Raw genomic sequence first — 22,640 nt, 5'->3', positions numbered from 1 at the left:
CGGGTCGCCGCGCCGCCGCCGGCTCGTGCCTCCCGCCACCTTGCCCGGACGTGCTCGGCATTCGCGACCCGGAGCGGGCGCCGGGCATCCGCGGGGCCTTGCTGCACCCTAGCGGCGGCGCGCGGCACTGCCGCACGGGCCCGCGCGCCGCCCCGCCCCCCCCACCGCCCCGCCCCGCCCTGCCCCGCCCCGCGCGTTCCCTAGCAACCGGCCGGGGGCCGCGGCGCGCCGGCTGCAAACTTTAGCATCTCCCGGTCTGGCATCCGCTGGAGGGAAGAGAGAGAGAAGCGTCTCCCGTGGCTTCTCCTGCAAAGGTTTTCTCTTCTCGCCTCCGTGAAAAAGGATAACGAGATGGGGGTGGGAGCAGGAAACGGTTTAAGTTAATTTAAACTGTCTGCCGCAGGCAACAATCCAGAGAAGGTTTTTCCCTGTTTTTCAGAGGCACGTCTGAAGCACTGAGGGAAGCTCTTTGCTGCAGCCCAGCGGCCACTGGTAGATCTTGGAAAGTGGAGGCTGGAGGCGCCGCTTAGAGAGGGTCCCATGGAGGAGCAGCACCCAGGCCTGGCGGTGGCGGGGGGGGGGGGGGCGGGGGGGGGGTCCGGGACCCTTGAAGGGGCGTGGCTAATACTGACCGAGGGCTTTCTCTTTGCCAGGCACCTTTCGTACCTGGAGCTTGTTTTATCGGCCAGAAGCCATGAGGTTGGTGATATTCGTCCCGCTTGGCAGATAGGAAACTGAGGCCCAGAGGAGTTAAGGGCACAGAGCCAGGAAGTGTCAGAGCCCAGGTTTTAAGTCATGAAGGACCATCCAGAGAGCTCACTATCTAAAGGGCTCTGCCATGCTGCTGACAGGAGATGCTGTGACCGTTCCCATCCTACAGATAAAGACACTGAGGCCTCCAGAGTGTTATCCAGGGCACTTGTCTATAGTCAGCTGCCCAGACCCTCATCCCACCCCCACACCTGCAATTCTCCCTTGAACCCTGGGAGCTGACCTCAGATAGCTGCAGAGCTGGTGGGGGAGTGTTGGGAATCAGCCTCTGAAGAGACCCCAGGGGGCAGTCACTGACAGCGTTCTTGATGACCCAGGCTGTGTGCAAGGTTCAGGGGGCTTCAGAGGCTGAGCCCACCCGACCCCTCCCCACCTGTCTCCTCTCTCCCTCCTTGGTGCCCAGAGGCATGACATTAACACGTGGGGCTTCATTTCACCCGACAACTCGTTCCTGCATTCAGTCAGTATTTACTGAGTGTCTGCTGAGGCCAGGCACTGTGCTTGCTGGACAGCGAGGGGACAGTGGTGGACAGGGTGCTTAGTGGTGGAGGCAGGTGACAAGTCAACCAAGGAATGCACACAAGCTGATTTTGGACCCTAATAAGTGCTGGGGAATAAATGACATGAGGTGACACACTAAAGAGGGCTGGCGTCGGGGGACCCTGTTGTCACCGCTCTTATCTGAACCCTTTGCCACTGCACCTGTTGCACTCTGACTTGTGTGTAACGTCTGCACCTGTCCCCCCGACCAGGTGTGACAGCTCTGGTACCTGCTAAAGCAGCTCAGAGATGGCTGAAGAGTCTCCCGCAAAGCATTGACACTGGTTTCAGGAACGGAGGTCACAGTGATGGTCAAGGTGCCCTGAGCCCTTATTCTGTTCAATTGTATTCCTCGTCTCCATCAATCCGTGCAACAGCCTTTCAGATAGATACCGTTACTGACCCATTTGACAGATGTGGAAACTGAGGTCACGCCTCTATCAAAGGAGAGCCGGGATTTGAACAAAGTGCCCTGATTTCAGCACCACGCTTCGAACCACGGCACCCTACAGTCTGACACCCAGCTGGCCTGAGACTCCGTGGGAAGTGCTTTAGGGAAGAGGTGGATGTGTCACTCCCCTCTCTGAGCCGTCATTCCCTGAGGCCCGCAAAACAGGGGTGAAGCACGAAGCTCACCTCAGCTGGGTTGTTCGTTTGGGGGATAAAATGAGATAATCCAAGTGACCTGTCCAGCAAGAAGCCTGGAATCCAGAAAGGGATTTTTTAACTCAAGGATGAATGAATAAATAAAGGAGCTTTATAGATGTTAGTTTTCCTCATCGTTCCCCAATTCTGTAATAATAATAATAATTTTAAAAACCCCAATAACTCCTGCCAGGGCCACTTCTCTGCCCAAATTCCAGCATGCCACAGTTGGCCGTGTTGGTGATGTACTTGCAGCCTGTCTCGAGGGCAGATCTCCCTGGGCAGCACAAGCCCCAGTTTGTGGCTGACACGTAAGGCAAGAGACCCCCATCAAATCTTCCTGCCCAGGGTACTCAGTGAATCAGACAGACCCACGTCCAAATCCCCATCTGTACCTGCTTGCTGTGTGATCTTGGGCAGATATCTTAACCTCTCTGACGTGTGAATTCTTCACTTGTTCTAAAAACACCTGCCACATAGAGTTGTCCTGAGGCTGTCATCCAAGTCTCCTTTCCCTACGACGTGGTAAGGGTGGGCAAAAGGGACAAGTCCAGAGGGTGTCACCTGAGCTTTCTGAGCTCTAAGTCGTCTGTTATTCTCTGCCTCAGGCTCCCTCGTCATGTGGCCTCACCCCTCCCCACAGCCAATCCACCAGCAATCCCTGTCCAGTTTAAGTCCAGTATAACCTGAGTCCCGCTCTTCTGTCTGCCCTCACTGCCCTCTCCCTGGTCCCAGCTACCGTCGTCACCCACTGGACAACAAGAACAGCCTCCAAACTGCTCTCCCTGCCCTGCGCCTCCCCGCTGTACCCACTCCCCAGAGAGCAGCCAGAGAGGCCAGCCCACTTCCAAATTGGGCCATTGCCCAGTTCAGACCCCTTGGTGGCTTCGCAATGAACTCAGAATAATACGCACTTGGCTGCCACCGCTTCCATGGCTGTGCTGGGTATTTCCTGTTTGTCCACGAGATAACTCCCCATCTTTGACACCTGTCTGGTACCCCAGAGGCAGAGCTGAAGGGAGTACATCAGCCTTTGCCCTCTGGCTTCTGGGGGATTCGGTCAATAGGGGGTGCCAGCAAATCAGGGGGCAGGGGCAGAGAGAGGTGGGGGCATTACTCCCCAGCCTCCTCTCTGCTTGGCCAAAGGTTGGCGGTGACCAGGCCCCTTCTTGATGAAAGCTGCAGGTGACCTCCTACAGGTACAACAACGCCTGGGTTCCCTTAACTGCTCCTCCATGGCCCCCTCAGGACTAGGGGTGGCCACCAGGGTGCCCCGGCTGCTGATCCCAGGGAGCTTGTCCCTTTGTGTTAATATCCTTCAACCCCACCCAGACCCTTGTAACCAGTCCCTTTATCAAGTTCCCCTGGGCGTGCCTCCTGTTTCCTGCCGGGACAGCAACTGAGGTACTAAGGCCCCTATGATCTAGCCCCTGCCTGGCCCTCCGTCCTTTTCTTACTCACCACCCTCTGGCCACATCCAGCTTGTGGCTTCCTCGATGCCCCCATACTAGCTGTTCTCTCCAGCCCGGGATGCTGTGCCTGGATTTTTCACACAGCTGGTCTCAGCCCAAGTGTCACTGTTCCGGGAGGCTTTCCCTCACCACCTGTCACCCTCTGTTTTTCACTCCAAACACTTTGAACACCAAGATGTGTGGAGTTTTTTCCCCACCAACAACCAATTCTCCATCCCGGTGTCCTACAATTCAGCCCAGCTCTGACGCTAACCACCCGCGGTCGGCGCAGACCCCACGGATCAAGGTCTCCGTCCCACAAGACTCCCCGCATCAGACTCCAGGGGCAAGTCCCAGGCCTCCTGTACTTCCGGCAGACGGGCTATAAATCAGGAGTTCCCACGGCCCCTCCTCAGTTTTGAGAATTTGCTAGGATGACTCACACAACCCCCCGAAAACAGCTTCCTTACTAGATGCCTGGTTTCTTATAAAAGGATACAACTCAGTAACAGCCAGATGGAAGAGATACATAGTGTGAGGTACGGCAGGTGCATGGAGAATCCAAGCCCTCTCCAGGCTTGTCCCCCCTCCTGGCACCTTGACGTGATCACCCCCCTGGAAGCTCCCCAGACCCCATTGTTCAGGTTTTTATGGAGGTTCCATTACACAGGCACAGTTGATTAAATCATTAGCTATTTATTGGTGATTGGACGCCATCTCCAGTCCTCCCTCTCCTGAGAGGTCAGGGGGTGGGGCTCAACCTTCCAACCGTCTAGTCTGGCCTTGGTCTTGTAGGTAAGCAGCCTCCATTGTGGAAGAATCAGGTCTTCCCTCCAGCCATTCATCAGCATACAAAAAAGTAAACTGTTATCACTGCAGAGATTCCAAGGCTCTTAGAAGTTCTTTAGGAACTGGGGACCAAGACGGGATGGGGGACTAGCACTGCATCACTCAATAAATTATAAGGGTCTTAAGAGCTCTGTGCTAGGAACTGAGGACAAAGACCAAGTTGTGTGTGTGTGTGTGTGTGTGTGTGTGTGTGTATCTGATTATGATATATCATAATATCACACAGCCTAATTAATTTCCTTCAGCAGACTTGTACCGATCCAAAATTGAGACCTGTTTAAAAAAAAAAAAAAAAAAAAAAAAAAAAAACCCACAGCCTCTAAATGGCATCACTTAGCCTTCTGAGCAAACCAAGACTTAATACCTGCCTAACCTAACTGCAGTTTCGACCCTCCAGGAACGTAACCTTTAACCAGTCAACGTGGAATTTCCTGGTCAAGACTGGCAGACTGGCGGCCCCTTTCCGGCCCCCTTAGGAGGACATTCCTTGCTTAGATGATGCTTTCCTTGCTCCCCTCCACTTGCTAGATGGGATGCCTCCTGATTCATCAATCATTTAATAAAGTCAACTGGATCTTCACATTTACTAGGCTGAATTTTATTTATAAATAGTCCCCTCATTTATTTGTTGGCCTGGGGGTCTTGTCTATTTCCATCTATAAAACTTTAATTCCCAAGGGCAGGGCTTTTTTTAAGGTTATTTATTTATTTTGAGAGAGAGAGAGAGCACAACAGGGGAGCGGCAGAGAGAGACGCTGAGACAGAATCCCAAGCAGGCTCTGTGCCTTCAGCACAGAGCCGGGTGCGGGGCTGGAACTCAGGAAACCTGAGATCATGACCTGAGCGGAGATGAAGAGGCGGATGCTTAACCGACTGAGCCACCCAGGCGCCCCAGGGCAGGTTTTTCTGTTCACTGCTGTGGCACCAGCCCCTCCTGCCACACCTGGAACATGGGAGAAACTCGGCAAATGTTTATGGAATTAATGCACGAGCTGTCTGTTCACTTAGAAGGAGGGCCTGAGGACACCAGCTCTGAAGCCTCTGAAGTCAGAGGGAACACTTGAGTGTCTTTTAAAGGATGTGATGGTGGCTTTATTGCCTCAAACCTCCCCGCGCATCCTCTCAGGACCCCAGAACTCCAGCAGTGCGCTGACATTCCCAGGTGTGATTCCTGGAGAAGTGCCTGGATATTGCAGACATATCTGGGTTTAAATCCTGGCTCTGCTATACCCTTCACTTTCCCTGGACCTCAGTTTCACCATCTGCTATAAAAGGGGTCCTTGTGAAGATGAATGGGACGGGGTAAGTAGGGCTTCCTACGCCGCCTGCCCCTACCCCCTGCCCCGGGCACCATGACTGGGGAAGAAGGATTGGACAGAAAGCAAAGGGAATGTGAGGTTGCCGTGTCCCTGAGAAAGGGGGTCCTGGCTGAGCCCCAGGTGGGGGAAGTAGGCAGATCTGTGCCACTGTAACCAGACCCAAGGGCCTCACCACTTGGGGTACATTAAATTGAACACAACCCAAGGAAGCGTTGGAAGCAAGGAACTCTTTATGACTTGTTACAAGTAAGGAGACAGGGAGATAGGTCTCCAAGCACCATATCTCCCTGTGGGATTAGTACAGGAAGCTTTTATTCAGTGTATTGGGGGGCGGGGGCAGGGAGCTTTCCTATGCATTAAGGAACTTATACATACTCTATGACTTAAACACTTTGGTTCAACCATGCCTGCCCAGCACGTCGACATGCTAATGTATACATTGTTTGTGCAAAATCTAGCGGAAACATGGCCATAGGAGGAGAGCTTAGTATTACAATGGGCTAAAGAGAACTTCAGGATAATTCAGGGCAGGCTTCTGCACAGGTCCTAAGCTCCAGTCTGGCCCAAACTGGCTCACATAAGGGCTATACCAGGCAAGACATCTCCTGGGCTGGAACTGTGGGTTCTGCAAAACCACATTCCTTCACTGCTTTGGTTCCTTCCTGCTGAGACATCTTTCGGCCCTCTGATTTGAGTCCCTCCCTCCCGCTGCATCCTACCTTATACCCCCGTTCCCAGGCAGAGTCTGAGAGGCTGGCTCAGTGGGGCATTCTGGGCTGAGAAAGGTCTGGAGGGCCCTCCACATAGAAGCACAGAGAGAAGCCACAGAATGAGTCCCAGGCGCCCAGAGCAAGGGGGACGTGGTGAAGGACCTTGGAACGCCTTGGAAAGGCTCCCTGGCTTTCCTGTGGCTTCTCACAGAGTGTAGCATGAAGAGGCCACCTGATCCCCACACACCCAGAAGTCAGCACACAGGGGTGGTAAGAAGTAGCCCTCATCTTTGGCTAGGAGCCCATATAGCCACAGCGGCACATGTGGCCGGCCCTCCAGGACTTGCAGAGAATCCCCATGGATGATACGTTTCCCTCTCCAACCCCTTAATCCTCCCCACATGCAGAACTTGAAAGCAATCCCACAACAAAGAAGGAATTCTAAACAGACTGAGATTTAGTTCCCTCCACCCAGGAGAGTGGGGCTCAAATGGCAAGCCATGACAAAGTCTTGGACGCAAGACTTGGATGTATTCCCACCGCAGGGCACATGGCCAAGAGCCCCACAGGATGTGTCTTCCTTGCGCCCTGGAAGAGAACGGCTGGAAAAGAGAAATTTTGAGGGCTTTTGGGTTTCCAAGGCTTGTCCTGGGTCAGGGACAGCCATTCTGTGGGACTCTGGATGGGGGCGAGAAGAAATGGCCAGAGGCGAAAGTGTTGTCTGATGGATCCCAAGAAGCTCCTCGTGGACAGAGTTGCCCAGTGAGGGAAGGAACCACCTGGAGAGGGAGTGAGCCTCTTGTCCCGGCACGTACGCAAGTAGATCCTATCAGAGGTGTGGGGAGGTGACTCCCACTGGGGAACCAGCCTGACTAAAATAATGCAGAGGCCTCTTTGAAGCTTAATGGACCGTGAGTCTGTAAGCAAAGCCAAGAGTGACGGTGAGCAATTGGGGGCAGCAGGTTAGCGGAATGTACGGGGAAGAGAGGAGGAGAGACAGAGGAGAAAAAAATCAGGGGCCCAGCTGGGAAGGCGGTGTGGTTCTGGTAGTCTAACACTAATAAAGAGCTCTTCAAAGCTGGCATTTCCCCAAGTCTACAGCAGTCAGAACAGCCTACGCCATGCCGCAGAACAAGTAAGCCCCGATATCTCAGTGCCCTGACATAAAACGGTCCTTTCTCGCCCATGCCAAGTCTGGACGCCCCTGCAGCTCTGATTTCCAGAGCACACGGCCTCCAAGCAAAAGAGAGATGGGAGGGGAATACCAGCCACCAACTGCCAGAACCCAAAAGGGGCACTGGAAGCTTCCACACGCGGGCCGTTGGCCAGAACGAGTCACGCGACCCCAACCATCTGGCCCGAGCTGGGTGATAACACGCCTCTCGCATCTCTCTGACACGGCTAATCTCCTTTATCAATCAGTAAAGGGCTGGCCTCGGACTCAGAGCCTGCAGACGCAAGCAGGACGTTTCACTGAGCCTACGAAAGAGTGTTTGTTCCCAACACGCTCATTCTCGTGATTATCTCCTCTCTGTGGCAAATGATACCAATTTTCCCTGTGGGATGTGGCAGAGTAAGCTTCCCTTTTCAGGAAATTTATTTATTTTAAAAAATTGAGTCTACTTAAAGAAGAATATTAATTCTGTTCCAAGTCAAACTGTGTGCGCAGCACATATATTAATATTTATTTTAGAAGAGGGAATACATGCTTCAAAATTCAAAAAGGGTTACGGAACATCCAGTGAAAACTCACCTTCATCCCCAGCCAGGGTTCCCCTTCCTGCTAATACTTTTTATGAATAATTTCACGGGTACGTTTGCTCTTACAAACAACACTGTGATGAGCATCGCTGCGTGTACTCCATTTGGCATGTAAATGGGTAGCTAAAGGATAAATCCCTAGAAAGGAAAGTTCTGGGACTCCAGGTGTGTGCACGTATAATTCCCACAGTCCAGTCTGGGGCACAGCTGTCATGTTAGTGGGACAGGTTCTCAGCAAAGCCCCACTCAGCACCATTTGGACCATACATAACTTCGTTAGTTTGCTCAACGCCCCTTAAAAAGCACCTATCCTGGGGCGCCTGGGTGGCTCAGTCGGTTGAGCATCCGACTTCGGCTCGGGTCATGATCTCGCCGCCCGTGAGTTCGAGCCCCGCGTCGGGCCCTGTGCTGCCAGCTCAGAGCCTGGAGCCTGTTTCGGATTCTGTGTCTCCCTCTCTCTGACCCTCCCCTGTTCATGCTCTGTCTCTCCCTGTCTCAAAAATAAATAAATAAATAAAAATGTCAAAAAAAAAAAAAAAAAAAAAAAAAAAAGCACCTATCCTGAGTCGGCCGTGTACTGGGAACGATTAATAGAAAGATGAATACCTTGACTTCAGAGAGTTCATCTTCTAGCGGGAGAAAACAGATACACAAGCCAGTTGCTGGGGTTGTGTACTGCAGCACAGTTTACCACTCAGAAACTCAGAGGCGGAAAACGAGAGCTAGTATGCTGACGGATTCTGTGGGTCAGGAATGTGGAAAGAGTGGATGGAGGGATGGAGGGATCTTCTCTGCTCCCTGATATCTGAGGCCTCGTTGGGGACAACCCGAATGATGGGGACAGAAGGATCCACTTCCACGTTGGCTTCTTCACTCCCAGCTCTGGTCCCCTTGCTGGGAGGGTTGAAGAACGGGCTTAGCTGAGACTGTCAACCAGAGTCCTTAACATGTGGCCTCTCCAGCAGGGCAGTCGCAGGGTCACTGGACTTCCTACAAGGGGGCTCAGGGCTCCAGGGGCAATTGTTGTAGTGATCCCAGCAGAAGCTGCATGGCCACGGTTGACTCAGCCTTGGAAGCCACGGACTGTCACTTGCTCCGCAAGCCAGCCACGATTCACGCAGAGGGATGAGTATTTTAAAGTGGCCACGCTGCTGATCGTAATAGAGGATACGTGCTGTATGAGAAGCAGGCCCAGCAGCACAGAGAGCCCAGGACAGGAATGCCAGCTTAATTCCCGCTGAGAGTGATAAGAAGAGACTCAGGGAAAGCCATTGAAAGGAGGTGCCACCAAGCTGACGATCGAAAAGTTAAGAGCAAAGGTAGCAAATGCTAAAATGGAGATGGGGGAAGAAGGGAGGGTTCCAGGCAAAGGGAACTGCATGCACCATGACTTACGGGCGATTTGACAGGCTTGTGCTTGGAAAGGTGAGGAACCTAACGCAGAGCGTTAAGAGGCAAGGCTGTGGAGTCACGGCCTGGAGTCGAGAGCTGAGCTCTCCCACTTGCTGTCTGTGTGCCAAGGGAACCCCAGCTTCCTCACCTATAAAAAGCCCCTGGGTCCTGCAGCCCTTGGGATTATGATAAGGAATAACTGAGATAAGCCAGAACCTGGCATAAAATCGCTGAAGCCATGTTTGCTGTTGATTGACATCATCATGAAATTTTGGCTGCACATTGGAACCATCTAGGGAGCTTTAAAAAACACATGTAACAGGGGCGACTGGGTGGCTCAGTCGGTTGAGCGTCTGACTTCAGGTCAGGTCATGAGTTCGTGAGTTCGAGCCCCGCATCGGGCTCTGTGCTGACAGCTCAGAGCCTGGAGCCTGCTTCATAGTCTGTGTCTCCCTCTCTCTCTGCCCCTCCCCTGCTTGTACTCTGTCTCTCAAACATAAATATTTTTTAAAAATTTGGGGGGGGGGGTTTGCACCTGGGTGGCTCAGTCGCTTGAGCGTCCGACTTCGGCTCAGGTCATGATCTCGCGGTCCGTGAGTTCGAGCCCCGCGTCAGGCTCTGCGCTGACAGCTCGGAGCCTGGAGCCTGCTTCGGATTCTGTGTCTCCCTCTCTCTCTGCCCCTCCCCTGCTCACACTCTGTCTCTCTCAAAAATAAATAAACATTAAAAAAATTTTTCTTGAAGAAACATGAGAGAAATCTTTGCGGTCTTGGATCTGGATCTGAGATGTGACACCAAAATCACAGTAACAACAACAAAACAGATGAATCGGACTTCATCAAAATTAAAAATGTTGTGCTTGCAAGGACACTGTCAAATAAAGGGAAAAGACCACCCGCAGAATGGGAGAAAATGAATACCAATTCCATGTCTGACCCGTACCTAGAATATATAAAGAACGTTCGCAACTCAATAATAAAAACACGAGTAACCCCATTTTAAAATGGGCCAACAATCTGAGTAGACATTTCTCCAAAGAAGGTAGGCAAATGGCCAGGAAGCCCGTGAAAAGATTCTCAACAGCGTTATCCATGAGGGAAACGCAAACCAAAACCACAGGAAGAGAGAACCTCACACCCACCAGGAAGGCTAGGATCCAAAAGATAGACAGTAACAGGTGCTGGTGAGAATGTGACGAGGTAGGGACCCTCTCACCCTGCCGGAAGGAATGTAGAGCAGGGAGGCCACTTCGGGAAGCATTCTGCAAAACGCTCAACATCGAGTCACCAGGGGACCCAGCTATGCCACCTGAGGGCTGTCCCCAAGAGAGAGGAAAGCATGTGTCCCCACAAAATCTCATAGAGGAATGCTGCTGAGGGTATAGCGGAAACAGCCCAAGTTTCCGTCAGCTGATCAACGAATAAATGAAATGGGGTATATCCATATAGGAAAATATTACCCAGCCAAAAAAAAAAAAAGAAAAAATGAAGTTCTGATTCATCCTATGGACCTTGTAAACATGATGCTCAGTGAAAGAAGCCAGGCTCAAAGGACCACGTACTGGATGATCCCATTTATGTGAAATTGCCAGAATAGACAAATCTACAGAGAAAGTAGATTCTTTGTGGCCTGTGGCTAGGGGCAGGGGGACAGGGGAAGATGGGGGGGGGGGCACTGGGGAGTGACAGCTAAGAGATGCATGACATTTTACAGCAATGAAAATGATTTTATTTGTTTATGTATTTATTTAGAGAGGGAGGGAGGGAGCACAAGCAGAGGAGGGGCAGAGAGAGAGGGAGAGAGAATCTTAAGCAGGTTCCATGCCCAGCCTGGAGCCCCATACAGGGCTTGATCTCATGACCATGAGATCATGACCTGAGCCGAAATCAAGAGTCAGACGCTTAACTGACTGAGCCACCCACGAGCCCCTACTTATGTTCTTTTAAAGATTTTATGTTTTTTTAATTTTTTTTAACGTTTATTTATTTTTAAGACAGAGAGAGACAGAGCATGAACGGGGGAGGAGCAGAGAGAGAGGGAGACACAGAACCCGAAACAGGCTCCAGGCTCTGAGCCGTCAGCACAGAGCCCGACGTGGGGCTCGGATTCACGGACCGCGAGATCATGACCCGAGCCGAAGTGGGACGCTCAACCGACCGAGCCACCCAGGTGCCCCTTAAAGATTTTATTTTTAAGTAATCTCTACACCCAATGTGGGGCTCAAACTCACAACCCCAAGATCAGGGGTCACACCGACCCCCGACCGAGCCAGCCAGGCACCCCAAAAGTGGGGTGACTTTAAATGACTAGTGGTAAACATTTTTCCCCTTTTCTTTTTTGCATCTCGATGACGTGATGGGGGTGAACTACAGCTATTGGGGTGATATTGCACAGTATACACCGACCACGTCATGACACTCTATGCCATCAACACACAGTGCCGTGTGCCCGTCATGTCTGAAGGAAACGGAAAAACTGGTGGTGATGTATATGCACAACTCTGAATATACTAAAAGGTACTGCATTGTTCGAAGAGAGAGAAAAGGAAGAAAAAAGGAGAAACTGCTGATGCCCAGGCCCTGCCCCGGAAGAGTCTGCTTCTATTGTTCTGGAGGGTGGCCTGGGCATCGAATTTGTTCAGCTGTTGACAGCGACTGGGGCGAGAGGGCAGGTTCCCCACCGAAGGCATCCTCTGGGGGGGGGGGACGAGTGGCTGAACCACCCAGGCCGGGCTCACCAATCCCTGAGCCCGCAGGGCCCAAGCCTGTCCTCCTTCTGAAGCAGGTGGGGTGGTTGGGAGCTGGGCTACACCTTTCCAAGAGTCCGCCTATGGTGCAGGGACACCTCACTGGGAAAGCGCACATCCATTTTATCTCGGTGCCTAATTAGAATCTCGATTTCAACGTCCTCTTACACCAGACGGTTGTACAGATAACAAGACTGAATTATTTTCGTTACCGTTCGGTGAGCACCCTTCATGCTAAGCGAGCAAAATCCACTGCCACGTTTAATCCTTCAGCAGCTCTTAGAGACAAGCTTATTGGTATGCTCTCCATTTTACAGCTAAAGAAACTGAGGCCTGGAGAGGTAAGTGACTTGGCCGAAGGCACCCGGTTGGAAGTGGCAGAACAGGGATTTGAACCCAAGTCAGACTGATGCCAAGCCCTTGCTGTTAAGACATATATCCCTCCCTGCCCTGAAATGCCTCAGTAACCGAGTCAGGAGACCGCAGTCTGCCTACTGGTCAGCGGCGTTAGTGAGAAAAGCAGCCTTGGTACCCAGGCCCCTGTCACCAAAGCTGGCAACCACGTACATCGTAGGGACATCACAGGGACATCGTAGGGACCCGGTAATGTCAGCAGCCCCTTGCATCCACAGGGAAATCACCTAGTTAAGTTAACCTAGTGGCTCTCCATCCAGGGAGCCCCCATTTCTCTGGCAGATCCGTCAGGCGTGTCCAAGGTTTCTGAGGACTCACACATCCCGCTCTCCCCATTTCCGTGACTGCCCCTCGGGAAGCCTCCTCTGTTTTATGCCTCAGTATCCTTGGAAAGACCTGCTTCGGTTCCCCCTCCTCCCAAAGCCCAGCATGGCTCTCCTCTCTCGGTGCTCATTCCAGACGTATTATTCATGGTGAACTCATCTGTCCCGAATGCAGATGTAATATGTAATTCCCCAAGAATTCAAATGTAATTTAAAGTTATTTTCCAATATCTAATTTGCCTTTTATTTATTTAGGGCAATATTTCAGCGGGAGCCTCCCAGCGAAAGTGCCAATGTTTGTTTACAGCGCCAGACCCCGGCAACGGCAGGGAAGCCACACGCCCCAGACACAGACGTTACCGATTAAAAAAGTAATTACAACACTGAACACAGCCTTAAATAAAAGCGAAAATGCAAGAGACGGGAAAGGAAGCAAAAACATAAATTGGGAACAATGCCGTTTTCCCCAGACGTTTTGTAATATTTGCAGCCTGCCTGATACTGGCTCCCTGCCCTGGAGGCATCAGGCACAAGCAAAGCAACCAACAGGGAGGGGTGGGGCGGCTCTGCCCTGCAAAGAGGTGGAAAGAAGTTCCTAATTATCAGAGATCATCTGTCTGCCTGTTTGCCTGTCTTTGAGTGTAATGTCTCTAGTGTAATGTAACACTCTGTACTGTATTCTGACAAATAGCCAAAAATCAACAGCCAACTCAAACTGACTTAAAGAGAAAATAGGTATATTCTGGCTCCTGAAAGATCATCAGTAGTTTGGGCTTCAGGCACAGTTGGATCAAGGCACTCAAAAAATCTTCAAGAATCTCTCTATCTCTTGGCTCTTCTCTCTGTAGATGACATTCCCAGCAGAAAGAGGGTGCCTCTCTCCCCGTGATTCTGGCAAAAATCTCAGGTTGGGCTTTCATCGGCCCTACCTGGGTCTTGTGCTGATCCTTGAATCAGTCACTTCAGCCAGGGGGTTTCAGTCATCTGGCCAGACTTGGGTCAGATTCCCACCCCTTGAGAACAGAAGTAGGATAGGACCGGCCCTGCCCAAACCATGTGGACTAAGAGTGGGGGAGGAGTGGTTCCCAAAAAGAAAATTAGGGTTCCACGAGAGTCGAAGGAGCTATCAGGCAAATGCAACTGATTTCCACCACAGATACAACTTCTCTCTGTTACAGTTTCTGTCTGTTTCTGATAAGTGTACTCCTTTTTTTTTTGTCTCCCTTTTTATTTTAAGTTTATTTATTTTTGAGAGAGAGAGAGAGAGAGAGAGGGCATGTGTGAGCTGGGGGAGGGGCAGAGAGAGGGAGACAGAGACTCTGAGGCGCAGCTCTGTGCTGGGAGCAGAGAGCCCAATGTGGGGCTCGAACTCACGAACCCTGAGATCATGACCTGAGCTGAAGCCGGACGCTCTACCGACCGAGCCGCCCAGATGCCCCCCTCCCCCCACTTCTTTCCACGTTACCTCTAGACCACACTCTTTTAAAAACCTCGTGAGTGATGCAAGGTGCTCTCTGCTCCAGTGTTAGGGGTCCAGTAGGACTGTCATGTAGAATATGAAACTTGTGGATTCCCCCCTCGACTGAAAGCAGGGAGTGCCGTCAGTTACAACATAGCACGAGTAGGAACAGACGACACTGTGTAATCACAACGTGTAATCACACACTGAGGGAGGCTTGGTAGAAAGACAGGTGCGAGCACTTTTCTTCAAGATGGATAGCACAAGAGCTGTGAGGTTGGGAAGAGTGGAATAATTGCCGTTTAATAATTAGGTCACATCGGGGCGCCTGGGTGGCTCCGTCAGTGGAGCGTCCGACTTCGGCTCAGGGCATGATCTCTCCGTCCGTGAGTTCGAGCCCCGCGTCGGGCTCTGTGTTGACCGCTGGGAGCCTGGAGCCTGCTTCGGCTTCTGCGTCTCTGTGATTCTGTGATTCTCTGTCTCTCTGCCCTTCCCCCACTCGTGCTCTCTCTCTGTCTCGGAAATGAACGTTAAAAAAAAAAATTGTTTTTAAATAATTAGATCCAAATAGTTACCCAGTAAATTAGGTCACAGGGGAAGCAGGAGGTAATAATAACATTTAGGGGTGCCTGGGTGGCTCAGTCGGTTAAGTGTCCGACTTTTTTTTTTTTTCTTTTGCTTACCGGATACCAGTTTATGACAAAAGGATGTAACTTAGGAACCGCCAGATGGAAAAGATGCATAGGGCAAAGTACAGGGAAAAGGCTCGGAGCTTCCGAGAGTATCTCGGGTATCACTTTCCCCAAATCTCCACGTGTTCACCAGCTCTGATGCTCTCTGAACCCTGTCCTTTTAGGCTTTTATGGAGGCTTCATAGCATAAAACGATTGATTAAATCACTGGCTATTGGTGATTGACTCATCCTCCATCACTTTCCTCTCCCCAGAGGCCAGGGGATGGAAAAAAGTTCCAACCCTGTAATCCCGTGGTTGGTTTTCACAGTAAGCAGCTCCCATCCTGAGGTGTGGTCCACAAGCCACCCATCAACCGAACAAAAGACACCTTGATCATTCCGATCACTTAGGAAATTCTAAGGGTTTTAAGAGCTCAGTGTCAGAGGGGTGAGGACCAAGCATATATATTTATCTTAAATTATGGTATTACAAAGACTCTCTCGTGGCAGAAACTAATGGAGCCTGAATACCTGAGTCACAGTGCGATGGGTTAAATATACTACACTGGCTGTGGGATTGTTGCCAGCTCCTCCTCTAACTCAAATTTATACCCATGTTTATTTCCTACTTTGTGGTGGTGCATCCCCAAGAATGGGGAACAGAATCAAGAAACAGCACCCTCAGAGCAAAGTGTAATACTTATGAGACAAGGATATTCTCCAGATTTTTATCAAGGGAACCTGAATATCTTCTCCCCTCTAAGAAGAGCCCAGAGTAATTCTCAGATCTAGTGGAGGGGACGGGGGCTAATCCTCACATTGGGAATGTGAAATGTAACTGTTCTAGAATAAATGAATTCACTTCATCATATTATAATCAGTTTGAAGTTACCAGAAAGTTGTGTTCTTTGAGAACAATAGAAATAATGTCACCAAAGTGACAATTTGTGAGTGTATCACTAGGCTTGACCTTGAGAGCAGACACAAATTTCTTCAGAGTGCAACAGAGGAAATTAATCCAATTATAACTTTTTTTTTAAGTAGGCTCCATGCCCAAGGTGGGGCTCGAACTTGGGACCCTGAGACCAAGAGTTGGATTAGCCACGTGGTGCCCCTCAACTATTCTTACTTAATGAAAAATATGTCTAAGAGGGGGCACCTGGTCGGCTCTGTCGGTAGAGCAAGTGACTCTTGATCCTGGGGTTGTGAGCTCCAGCCCCACATTGGGTGTAGAGCCTACCCCGCCCCCCCCAAAAAATATCCAATTTCCTATTCATTGAAACATTGCTTATAATAGTGAAAATATGAAAACAACATAAATTTACCTCAATGGTTATTTTAGGATACTTTATTTTTTTAAGCTTATTTATTTTGGGAGAGCGAGAGAGCAGAAGGGGGCAGAGAGAGAGGGAGAGAGAAAATCCCAAGCAGGCCCTGTGCTTTCTCTGCAGAGCCCAGCGCAGGACTCGATCTCACAGTGGGGTTCCTTCCCAAGAACTCTCAGATCCTGACCTGAGCTGAAACCGAGAGTCAGACGCATAACCGACTGAGCCACCCAGGTGCCCCTTAGGATACTTTAAAAGGGTATTACAGATTTTACAGAATGTTCTGTAATAGTTTGCTAGAACTGCTACAATAAAATAACACAGACCGGGTGACCTAAAGAATAGCAACTTAGTTTTTCATAGTCCTGGAGTCCAGAAGTCGCAGATCAAGACGCTGGCAAGTGTGGTTTCTTCTGAGGCCTCTCTCCTTGGCTTGCAGATGGCCGCCTTCTCGCTGCGTCTTCACGTGATCTTTTCTCACCGTGTGCCCATCCCCGTTGTCTCTCTGTGTCTGAATTTCCTCTCATAAGGACTCCACTCAGATCGGCTCAGGGCCCACCCTGATGGCCTCTTTCACTTCACTTCCTTAAAGGCTCTCTCTCCACATACAGTCACATTCTGAGGCACTGGACATTAGGGCTTCAAGACACATATTTTGGAGAAACACAGTTCAGCCGCCTTCCCAAGCGTATAAGGCAACACGGCCTCCTTTTAGCCTCTAGTAGTTTTGCGTTGGATTTCTGCCTCTCCTTTTTTAAAATTTCAATTCCTGGGGGCGCCTGGGTGGCTCAGTTGGTCAAGCGTCCCACTCCTGACCTCGGCTCAGGTCGTGATCTCACTGCTTGTGCGTTTGAGCCCCGCGTCGGGCTCTGCCCTTACAGCACAGAGCCTGCTTGGGATTCTGTCTCTGCCCGCAGTCTGCCAGGCGTCCGACTCGTGATCTCAGCTCAGGTCTTGATCTCGGGGTCGTGAATTCAAGCCTCGCGTTGGGCTCCGTGCTGGGTGTGAAGTCTACTTAAATACTAACAATAATAATAATAATATTTAGGGGCGCCTGGGTGGCGCAGTCGGTTGAGCGTCCGACTTCAGCCAGGTCACGATCTCACGGCCCGTGAGTTCGAGCCCCGCGTCAGGCTCTGGGCTGATGGCTCAGAGCCTGGAGCCTGTTTCCGATTCTGTGTCTCCCTGTCTCTCTGTCCCTCCCCCATTCATGCTCTGTCTCTCTCTGTCCCAAAAATAAATAAACGTTGAAAACAAAAAAAATTAAAAAAAAAAAATAATAATAATAATAATATTTAAAGTGCTCCTAGGTCCCACTTATACCCAGAAAGTGACTGTGTATGTGAATTGGCCATGGAGATATAACCCGAGGGCCAAATAAATGTAACTCTTGGCCAAATGCAGCACTAAAGAAATCGCATCATCCTCTCTCGATCCACAGCCAGAGACCGGTCGTGGCATCCACGAGACTGCTCAGAACCTAGACGAACAGCGGCCACCTCGGGATGAGGAAGTCACTCTGGCAGCGGGCCAGCAGGACTCCTGTTCTTGCTGTGTCTGCATTGGAGGCGGACACATTCCCTCCGGAACCAAGAAATGCTCTGGGGTTCAGGGATCATCCAGGGTCAGGGCAGGGGGGCGAGGCAGGGGGAAAAAACCGGGAGAGAAATGTTATAAGTGTCCTGCTGATAATGCAGGTGCACGCCGAAGCCACCGGTCAGAGAAGTGAAAGCACTCTGCCTTACTGACGCCCCAAGTCAGGGGAAAAGTTCTTGCTGGTGACCTGGAAACAAATGGGAGACCAGATCTACATGGCCACGCCTGGTGCCCACTGAACGCTGTTAGTGTCGCTGGCCACGTGCCATGATCATCTGTCACTCAAATACTAGCTCATTCCATTCAGTCCTTTCCCGACAACTGTGAGGTCGTGAGCCTTATTATTAGCCATCCTTCCATCACAGATAAGAAAATGGAGGTTCAGAGAGATGAGATGTGCCCACAGTCCATCATGCTGGAGCACAGACTACGACCCAGATTTCTCACTTTCCCCTCTAACACTGTCACTGGGGAAAAAAAAAAAAAAAAAAAGGCTTTTTGTTGTTTTCAAAGGCAGTAGACAAACAGAGATAGGAAGCCTGCATTTATTGAGCACCTACTATGGCCGGGTGCCACACACAGCATTTTCACACGTTTGCTCATTTCGTCTTTTCCCGCAGTCCTGCCCCCGGGTTATTATCGCCCCCTTTCGGCAACGGGCAATGGAGGCCCAAAGGGGCGAGGTACGTTCTCTGCATCACTCTGCCGGTGTGGGGCTCCGAAGGGACTCGGCACGTTTAAGAAGGAGCCCAGGGATTCTTCTCCAGGAAGGGAGCTCCCTGCGCACCAGAGTGCCACCCTCACCCCTACTCTCTAAGACCTTGCCAGACTACTCTTCTCTTCCAGGAGGTCCAGTCTGTGCATACTCCACGGCCCTCAGAGGAGCCCCCGGCTCTGCTGGCTGGGTCCAGCCAAGAGAGGGATGTCTGAGCTAAAATAGCAACGCGAGGGACTCCAAGATAGAGACAGAGACAGACAGAGAGAACCTGAAGGGCAGGGAGGGTGGGTAGGGGGAGGCTGGGAGGGGGCAGGTAGAAAAGAAAGGGTAAGGAGGACTGAAGAGGAAGAACAGGAATGGCAGAGGAAGCAGAGGGCGGGGGAAGGAGCAGGCGTCTGGGGGCAGGCCTACGTAATTTTTGTGATAAAGGAAAAAATTAAACTTCTTTACTCAATATATTTAGTCCCTAATCTGTACCCATCTCTGTACTAAGCATCGTCAAGACAGATCTAGTCCGCTCTCGCAAGCAGTTGTAAAATGATGCCTAACTAGTGGGGCGTCAAGATGTGGGACAACTTTCCGTGTGGGCAAGGGGAGGAAAGGTCTTCCAGCCAAAGGGAACAGCATACACAAAGACCCGGGAATGTCAGAGTGCATGGAGTCTAGGACCGGCAAGGAGCTAGTTAAGGTTGCAGCAAAGCACAGAACAGAGCCAGAAATGAGGCAGGGCTAGATCACTCTAGAAATGGAGACTTTATCTTGAGGACCAGCGTCTAAAATTGTCATTCAAGGATCCCCGAGGGGCACCTGGGTGGCTCACTCGGTTAAGTGTCCTGACTCTTGATTTCGGCTCAGGTCATGAACTCATGGTTCATGAGATCGAGTCCCACGTCAGGCTCCATGCTGACAGTGTGGAGCCTGGTTAAGATTCTCTCTCCCTCTCTCTCTCCCCCTCCCTGCCTTCTCTCTCTCCCTCTCTCTCTCCCCCTCCCTGCCTTCTCTCCCTCTCTCTCTCCCCCTCCCTGCCTTCTCTCTCTCCCTCTCTCTCTCCCCCTCCCTGCCTTCTCTCTCTCCCTCTCTCTCTCCCCCTCCCTGCCTTCTCTCCCTCTCTCTCTCCCCCTCCCTGCCTTCTCTCTCTCCCTCTCTCTCTCCCCCTCCCTGCCTTCTCTCTCTCTCTCTCTCCCCCTCCCTGCCTTCTCTCTCTCTCTCTCTCTCTCTCTCTCTCTCTATCAATAAATAAATAAATAAATACACTTTTTTTTTTTTAAAAAAAGGATCCCCCAGAATCTGCTGATTTATACTTAGGGGTTTATGTGAGTGCTCAGCAAGAACTTTTAAAACTTTGATGTGTTCACCAAACATCAGCACGTTCTGGATCCTCTCCCTGACAACCAGCATGGAATTGCAGTGGCCACGTGGTGTTTTTGCCTGGGATCACTTTGGGGTCTAGCAATAATGTTTTAATTGTCCCAGGACAAGGGGGAAAGAAAGGAAGTAGAGGTGATATGCGGATGATGTGTTTGTGGCAGTTAAAGGCCAATTGGTGGCTTGCTATGACAGGGAAGTGGTCCTAGAGAAAAGGGTAGGAAGATTGGGTCTCCGCACCACCCAAAGTAATAAAGGCAGTGGAACTCAAAAGAACCTGTGCCAAAACAGCAATTTATCCTCAGTAAGTGGCAAATTAGCTTCAACAAAACAACATCATCTATCATATTAACGAAATAACACTAATTTGAATTTTATCACTTTTATTTGTACATAGTTTCTAATTTGTGTTAGTCTTACAGCTGTTTATGAACTTTTCTCATTGATTCTAAAACATAATTTTTGTCACATGTTGACTCTGAAATTGGGATGCATCTTAAAACCTATAGCCTCTTGGGGCGCCTGGGTGGCGCGGTCGGTTAAGCGTCCGACTTCAGCCAGGTCACGATCTCGCGGTCCGTGAGTTCGAGCCCCGCGTCAGGCTCTGGGCTGATGGCTCGGAGCCTGGAGCCTGTTTCCAATTCTGTGTCTCCCTCTCTCTCTGCCCCTCCCCCGTTCATGCTCTGTCTCTCTCTGTCCCAAAAATAAAATAAAAAACGTTGAAAAAAAAATTAAAAAAAAAAAAAAAAAAAAACCTATAGCCTCTTATAATTACAACTGACAGCACTTTTTCTGTCTTCATGCTACGTAAAATAATTACACATCAAAAAAAATAAGTACGTATCTTACAATGGATGGTGGATCGGATTCACATGAAGACCGAATTGATACCTAGTCTTGTTTGTAAATAGCTGAGCAACATTAAGATAAAAAATAGTTAAGCCCATATGAAGTCCATAGAATATTCTTTATAAAAATAGTTTACATAGGGATGCCTGGGTGGCTCTGTAGGTTAGGCATCTGACTCTTGATTTCAGCTCAGGTCATGGTCCCAGGGTCATGGGATCAAGCCCCATGTTGGGCTCTGTGCTGAGCATGGATCCTACTTAAGATTCTCTCTGTCTCTCTCTGTCTCTCTGTCTCTCTCCCTCCCTCCCTCCCTCCTTCCCTCTGCCCCTTTCCCTCACTTGTGCTCTCTCTCTCTCTCTCTTTAAAAAACATAGTTTATATAGTACTCAAGTTGGAGTACCAAATATAATCACAGAAGTCATATTTCCATATTAGAAAGACATTCTAGCAATACACCGGATAGAAATAAGCCAGTTTTGCAGGAAAGCAACTGAGAAATTATGAGAACATATATATAGAAAAATATATGTAAATATGGAAAGATAATGACATAACTTGAAGAGACATGCAGGAGGCAGAATCAGTGGGAGGTGTGAAGATGTGGGGAAAAAGAAAGAGTGGTGGGAGGGCCCAAGGAGGATGCTGGGTTTCTGGATGGGATGGAGTAGCACCTCCTAGGTACAGAAAAGTAATCAAGGTTGAGATTGTATCATTGTAGCAGTAATCATGGTGATTGTGACAGTGGCATTAAGGGCTGTGGTGGTGGTGATGATAATAGGGATGATGGAGATGATGGAAGTGGTGATGATGGTGATGATGGGGGTGATGGCAGTGTTGGCTGTGATGGTGGCGTTAGAGGTGATAATGATGGTAATGATGGTGGTGATGATGGTGATGATGGAAGTGGTGATGATGGTGATGATGGGGTGATAGCAGTGTTGGCTGTGATGGTGGCAGTAGAGGTGATAATGATGGTAATGGTGGAGATTATGGTGATGATGGAAGTGGTGATGATGGTGATGGTGGTGATGATGGTGGTGACAGTGATGATGGTGGTGATGGTGATGATGATGGTGGTGATGGTTGTGATGGTGGTAATGATGTTGATGATGGCAGTGGTGGTGATGGTGGTGATGATGGTGGTGATGGTGGTGGTGATGCCAATGGTGGTGATTATGGTGATGATGATGGTGGTGTTGGTAGTGGTGGTGATGGTGGCAGTTATGGCGATAAGAGTAATGGTGCTGATGATGGTGGTGATGATGGTGGTGATGGTGATGATGGCAGTGGTGGTGATGGTGGTGATGGTGGTGGTGGTGGTGATGGTGGTGATGGTGGTGGTGGTGGTGATGATGGTGATGATGGCAGTCGTGGTGATGGTGGTGGTGGTGGTGGTGGTGATGGTGGTGATGGTGGTGGTGATGGTGGTGATGGTGGTGGTGGTGGTGATGGTGGTGATGGTGGTGGTGATGGTGGTGATGGTGGTGGTGGTGGTGATGATGGTGGTGATGGTGGTGGTGGTGGTGATGATGGTGATGATGGCAGTCGTGGTGATGGTGGTGGTGGTGGTGATGATGGTGGTGGTGATGGTGGTGATGGTGGTGGTGATGGTGGTGATGGTGGTGGTGATGGTGGTGATGGTGGTGGTGGTGGTGATGGTGGTGATGGTGGTGGTGATGGTGGTGGTGATGGTGGTGATGGTGGTGGTGGTGGTGGTGGTGGTGGTGATGGTGG

At 50.4% G+C, this 22,640-nt stretch overlaps 1 protein-coding gene and 1 long non-coding RNA gene across 2 annotated transcripts in view; one reads left to right on the top strand and one right to left on the bottom strand.

Annotated features, from left to right (window-relative positions):
* Window positions 1–630: 630 nt before the first annotated feature.
* Window positions 631–2,080, top strand: LOC131501291 (uncharacterized). Its single transcript, XR_009256740.1, has 2 exons — window positions 631–699; window positions 1,524–2,080. It is a non-coding gene; the product is annotated as an uncharacterized LOC131501291 (long non-coding RNA).
* A 5,606-nt stretch (window positions 2,081–7,686) lies between these two features.
* LOC131501614 (basic proline-rich protein-like) overlaps window positions 7,687–22,640 on the bottom strand; it is a gene marked incomplete at its 5' end in the record, with an annotated part of 17,545 nt that continues 2,591 nt past the window's right edge. The window contains 2 exon segments of the mRNA XM_058711913.1: window positions 7,687–7,733; window positions 22,295–22,640. The exon segment at window positions 22,295–22,640 is cut by the window's right edge and continues 989 nt beyond it. Of these exon segments, the coding sequence (XP_058567896.1) occupies window positions 7,687–7,733; window positions 22,295–22,640 (393 nt within the window).

Source organism: Neofelis nebulosa, chromosome 18 (assembly GCF_028018385.1).
Source record: "Neofelis nebulosa isolate mNeoNeb1 chromosome 18, mNeoNeb1.pri, whole genome shotgun sequence".
Taxonomy (NCBI): Eukaryota; Metazoa; Chordata; class Mammalia; order Carnivora; family Felidae; genus Neofelis; species Neofelis nebulosa.
Note: the sequence above shows the minus strand (reverse complement) of the source record. Positions and strands in the feature narration are given on the sequence as shown.